This window comes from Pezoporus occidentalis, unplaced genomic scaffold, assembly GCF_034315485.1.
Source record: "Pezoporus occidentalis ecotype Australia unplaced genomic scaffold, CSIRO_AGI_Poc_V1 ctg813, whole genome shotgun sequence".
Taxonomy (NCBI): Eukaryota; Metazoa; Chordata; class Aves; order Psittaciformes; family Psittacidae; genus Pezoporus; species Pezoporus occidentalis.
The window spans coordinates 18,657-24,032 of NW_026916174.1; the positions used below are offsets into that span (position 1 = coordinate 18,657).

The 5,376-nt window shown below is 59.3% G+C and overlaps 1 protein-coding gene across 1 annotated transcript; it reads left to right on the forward strand.

Annotated features, from left to right (window-relative positions):
* Window positions 1-567: 567 nt before the first annotated feature.
* Window positions 568-5,372, forward strand: LOC134156083 (fructose-bisphosphate aldolase A-like; the record flags this gene model as incomplete). The annotated part of the gene is made up of 3 exons (XM_062603865.1): window positions 568-704; window positions 3,059-3,270; window positions 5,349-5,372. Coding segments are annotated over exons 1-3 (348 nt in total), but the record flags the coding sequence as incomplete, so codon positions are not given.
* Window positions 5,373-5,376: the final 4 nt, after the last annotated feature.

Below are 5,376 nucleotides of genomic sequence, written 5' to 3' on the forward strand. Positions count from 1 at the left end.
AAAGCCATGTTTTGGGTTAAAAGAGCAGATTTTGGTGTGAAAAAGCCGTGTTTTGGGTCAAAATGACAGATTTTGGGGGGTAAAGGGCAAATTTTGGGGTGAAAAGGGCAGATTTTGGGATGGAAAAGGGCAGATTTTGGCGTGGAAAGGGCAGATTTTGGGGTGAAAAAGGTCAGATTTTGGGGTGGAAAAGGGCAAATTTGGGGTTGAAAAAGGTGAGATTTTGGGGTGGAAAGGTCAGATTTTGGGGTTGAAAAGGGCAAATTTTGGGGTGAAAAGGCCAGATTTTGGTGTGAAAAAGCCATGTTTTGGGTCAAAAGGGCAGATTTTGGGGTGTAAAGGGCAGATTTTGCGGTGAAAAGGGCAAATTTTGGTGTGAAAAAGCCATGTTTTGGGTCAAAATGCCAGATTTTGGTGTGCAAAAGTCAGATTTCGGGGTTCCAAGCCCCGATTTGGGCCGAAAAGAGCCGATTTTGGGGTCGGGGGGTGCCCTTGGGCCGCCCTTGATTGGGGTGGGGGGGTGGGGGGGGTCGCCATTGGGTAGGGCGAGGCGGTGACGTCCGTGCGCGGTGACGTCAGACGCAGAGGCAAGATGGCGCCGCCCGTGTCGGCGCTGAGCCCCGAGCAGAAGAAGGAGCTGTCGGGGATCGCGCAGCGCATCGTGGCCCCCGGTAAAGGGATCCTGGCGGCCGATGAGTCCACAGGTAACGCGGTGTGGGGCGGAGAGGGGTCTATGGGGTGAGGGACTTATGGGGCAGAGGGGGGTCTGTGGGGTGAGGGACCTGTGGGGTGAGGGGCATCTGTGGGGTGAGGGACCTATGGGGCGGAGAGGGGTCTGTGGGGTGAGGGACATGGGGGTGAGGGACCTGTGGGGTGGAGAGGGGTCTATGGGGTGAGGGATATGGGGGGAAGAGGGGTCTATGGGGTGAGGGGAGTCTGTGGGGTGAGAGGGGTGTGTGGGGTGAGGGATTTATAGGGTGGAGAGGGGTCTGTGGGGTGAGGGGTCTGTGGGGTGAGGGACTTATGGGGTGGAGAGGGGTCTATGGGGTGAGGGATATGGGGGGAAGAGGGGTCTATGGGGTGAGGGGAGTCTGTGGGGTGAGAGGGGTGTGTGGGGTGAGGAATTTATAGGGTGGAGAGGGGTCTGTGGGGTGAGGGGTCTGTGGGGTGAGGGACTTATGGGGTGGAGAGGGGTCTATGGGGTGAGGGATATGGGGGGAAGAGGGGTCTATGGGGTGAGGGGAGTCTGTGGGGTGAGAGGGGTCTGTGGGGTGAGGGACTTACAGGGTGGAGAGGGGTCTATGGGGTGAGGGACCCGTGGGGTGAGGGGGGTCTATGGGGTGAGGGACCTATGGGGCGGAGAGGGGTCTGGGGGGTGAGGGACTTATGGGGTGGAGAGGGGTCTATGGGGTGAGGGACCTGTGGGGTGGAGGGGGGTCTGTGGGGTGAGGGACCTCTGGGTCCCTACTGGTTTGGAAGCTCCTGGGGTTGCATTGGGAGCCCCCGGTCCTTACTGGTTGTTACTGGTCCCTACTGGTCCTTACTGGTCCTTACTGGTCCTTACTGGTTTGGAAACCCCTGAGAACACATTGGGATGCTCTGCTCCTTACTGGTCCTTACTGGTTCCTTCTGTTTTGGGAGCCCTTGGGGCTGTATTGGGCGCTATTGGGATGCCCTGGTCCTTACTGGTCCTTACTGGTCCCTACTGGTTTGGAAGCCCCTGAGAACACATTGGGATGCCCTGCTCCTTACTGGTCCTTACTGGTCCCTACTGGTTTGGAAGCTCCTGAGAACACATTGGGATGCCCTGCTCCTTACTGGTCCTTACTGGTCCTTACTGGTTCCTACTGGTTTGGGAGCCCTTGGGGCTGCATTGGGCGCTATTTGGATGCCCTGCTTCTTACTGGTCCTTACTGGTTCCTACTGGTTTGGGAGCCCTTGGGGCTGCATTGGGCCCTATTGGGATGCCCTGCTCCTTACTGGTCCCTACTGGTTTGGAAGCCCCTGAGAACGCATTGGGAGCCCCTGGCCCTTACTGGTTGTTACTGGTTGCTACTGGTCCCTACTGCTTCCTACTGGTTTGGAAGCCCCTGGGGACACATTGGGACGCGCTGGTCCTTACTGGTCCTTACTGGTCATTACTGGTCCCTACTGGTTTGGAAGCCCCTGAGAACGCATTGGGAGCCCCTGGCCCTTACTGGTTGTTACTGGTTGCTACTGGTCCCTACTGCTTCCTACTGGTTTGGAAGCCCCTGGGGACACATTGGGACGCCCTGGCCCTTACTGATCCTTACTGATCCTTACTGGTCCTTATTGGTCCTTACTGGTTCTTACTGGTCCTTACTGGTCCCTACTGGTTTGGGAGCCCTTGGGGTTGCATTGGGCGCTATTGGGATGCCCTGGTCCTTACTGGTCCTTACTGGTCCCTACTGGTTTGGAAGCCCCTGAGAACACATTGGGATGCCCTGCTCCTTACTGGTCCTTACTGATCCTTACTGGTTCCTACTGGTTTGGGATCCCTTGGGGCTGCATTGGGCGCTATTGGGATGCCCTGCTCCTTACTGGTCCTTACGGGTTTGGAAGCCCCTGAGAACACATTGGGATGCCTTGCTCCTTACTGGTCCTTACTGGTCCCTACTGGTTTGGAAGCCCCTGGGGGCGCTATTGGGATGCCTTGCTCCTTACTGGTCCTTACTGGTCCCTACTGGTTTGGGAGCCCTTGAGGCTGCATTGGGCGCTATTGGGATGCCCTGCTCCTTACTGGTCCTTACTGGTTCCTACTGGTTTGGGAGCCCTTGGGGCTGCATTGGGCCCTATTGGGATGCCCTGCTCCTTACTGGTCCCTACTGGTTTGGAAGCCCCTGAGAACGCATTGGGAGCCCCTGGCCCTTACTGGTTGTTACTGGTTGCTACTGGTCCCTACTGCTTCCTACTGGTTTGGAAGCCCCTGGGGGCACATTGGGACGCCCTGGCCCTTACTGCTCCTTACTGCTCCTTACTGGTCCTTACTGGTCCTTACTGGTCCTTACTGGTCCTTACTGGTTTCTCCCCCTTGCAGGCAGCATCGCCAAGCGCCTGAGCTCGGTGGGCGCGGAGAACACGGAGGAGAACCGGCGCTGGTACCGGCAGCTGCTGTTCACTGCCGACAGCCGCGTGGACGCCTGCATCGGCGGCGTCATCCTCTTCCACGAGACCCTCTACCAAAAGGCAGACGACGGTCGTCCCTTCCCAGAGGTCATCCGGGCCAAGGGGGCCCTCGTGGGCATCAAGGTGGGGGTGCTTGGGGGGGGGTGGAAAAGGGGGGTGTTGGGGGCATCTGTGGGGGGGTATTGGGGTGCTGGGGGCATTGGGGGCTCTGTGGGGTGCATTGGGACCATCAATGGGGGGGTATTGGGGTGCTGGGGGATGTGTGGGGTGCATTGAGTGCATCAGTGGGGGGGTATTGGGGTGCTCCATGGGGTGCAGCAACCACATCAGTGGGGGGGTATTGGGGTGCTGGGGGTGTTGAAGGCGTCAGTGAGGGGATATTGGGGTGCTGGGGGATGTGTGGGGTACATTGAGAGCATCAGTGGGGGGGTATTGGGGTGCTCCATGGGGTGCAGCAACCCCATCAATGGGGGGGTATTGGGGTGTTGGGGGATGTGTGGGGTGCATTGAGAGCATCAGTGGGGGGGTATTGGGGTGCTGGGGGATTTGTGGGGTGCATTGAGTGCATCAGTGGGGGGGTATTGGGGTGCTGGGGGTGTTGAAGGCATCAGTGAGGGGATATTGGCGTGTTGGGAGATGTGTGGGGTGCATTGAGAGCATCAATGGGGGGGTATTGGGGTGCTGGGGGCATTGGGGGGCTCCATGGGGTGCAGCAACGTCAGTGTAGGGGGCTATTGGGGTGCTCCGTGGGGTGCAGCAGCCCAATCAATGGGGGGGTATTGGGGTGCTGGGGGCGTTGAAGGCATCAATGAGGGGATATTGGGGTGCTGGGGGGTGTGTGGGGTGCATTGAGAGCATCAGTGGGGGGGGTGTTGGGGGATTTGTGGGGTGCATTGAGACCAGTGGGGGGGTATTGGGGTGCTGGGGGCGTTGAAGGCATCAATGAGGGGATATTGGGGTGCTGGGGGGTGTGTGGGGTGCATTGAGAGCATCAGTGGGGGGGTATTGGGGTGCTGGGGACATTGGGGGCTCCATGGGGTGCAGCAACATCAGCGTAGGGGGGTATTGGGGTGCCCCGTGGGGTGCAGCAACCCCATCAGTTGGGGGTATTGGGGTGCTGGGGGCAATGGGGGCTCTGTGGGGTGCATTGGGACCATCAATGGGGGGTATTGGGGTGCTCCATGGGGTGCATTGGGACCATCAATGGGGGGGTATTGGGGTGCTCTATGGGGCGCATTGGGACCATCAATGGGGGGGTATTGGGGTGCTCCATGGGGTGCATTGGGACCATCAATGGGGCGGTATTGGGGTGCTCCATGGGGTGCATTGGGACCATCAATGGGGGGGTATTGGGGTGCTCCATGGGGTGCATTGGGACCGTCAATGGGGGGGTATTGGGGTGCTCTATGGGGTGCATTGGGGCCATCAATGGGGGGGTATTGGGGTGCTCTATGGGGTGCATTGGGACCATCAATGGGGGGGTATTGGGGTGCTCTATGGGGTGCACTGGGACCATCAATGGGGGGGGTATTGGGGTGCTCTATGGGGTGCATTGGGACCATCAATGGGGGGGTATTGGGGTGCTCCATGGGGTGCATTGGGACCATCAATGGGGGGGTATTGGGGTGCTCTATGGGGTGCATCGGGACCATCAATGGGGGGGTATTGGGGTGCTCCATGGGGTGCATTGGGACCATCAATGGGGGGGGTATTGGGGTGCTCCATGGAGTGCACTGGGACCATCAATGGGGGGGTATTGGGGTGCTCCAGGGGGTGCATTGGGACCATCAGTGGGGGGGTATTGGGGTGCTCCATGGGGTGCATTGGGGCCATCAATGGGGGGGTATTGGGGTGCTCTATGGGGTGCATTGGGACCATCAATGGGGGGGTATTGGGGTGCTCCATGGGGTGAATTGGGACCATCAATGGGGGGGTATTGGGGTGCTCCATGGGGTGAATTGGGACCATCAATGAGGGGGTATTGGGGTGCTCCATGGGGTGCATCGGGACCATCAATGGGGGGGTATTGGGGTGCTCTATGGGGTGCATTGGGACCATCAATGGGGGGGTATTGGGGTGCTCTATGGGGTGCATTGGGACTATCAATGGGGGGGTGACCCCATAGTGTGGGGCCCTGGGGGGGGGCCACCCTATGGGGCCGAGGCCGCCTGCCCCATTGCCGTGCTGGCCCCATGCCATAGGTGGACAAGGGCGTCGTGCCCCTGGCTG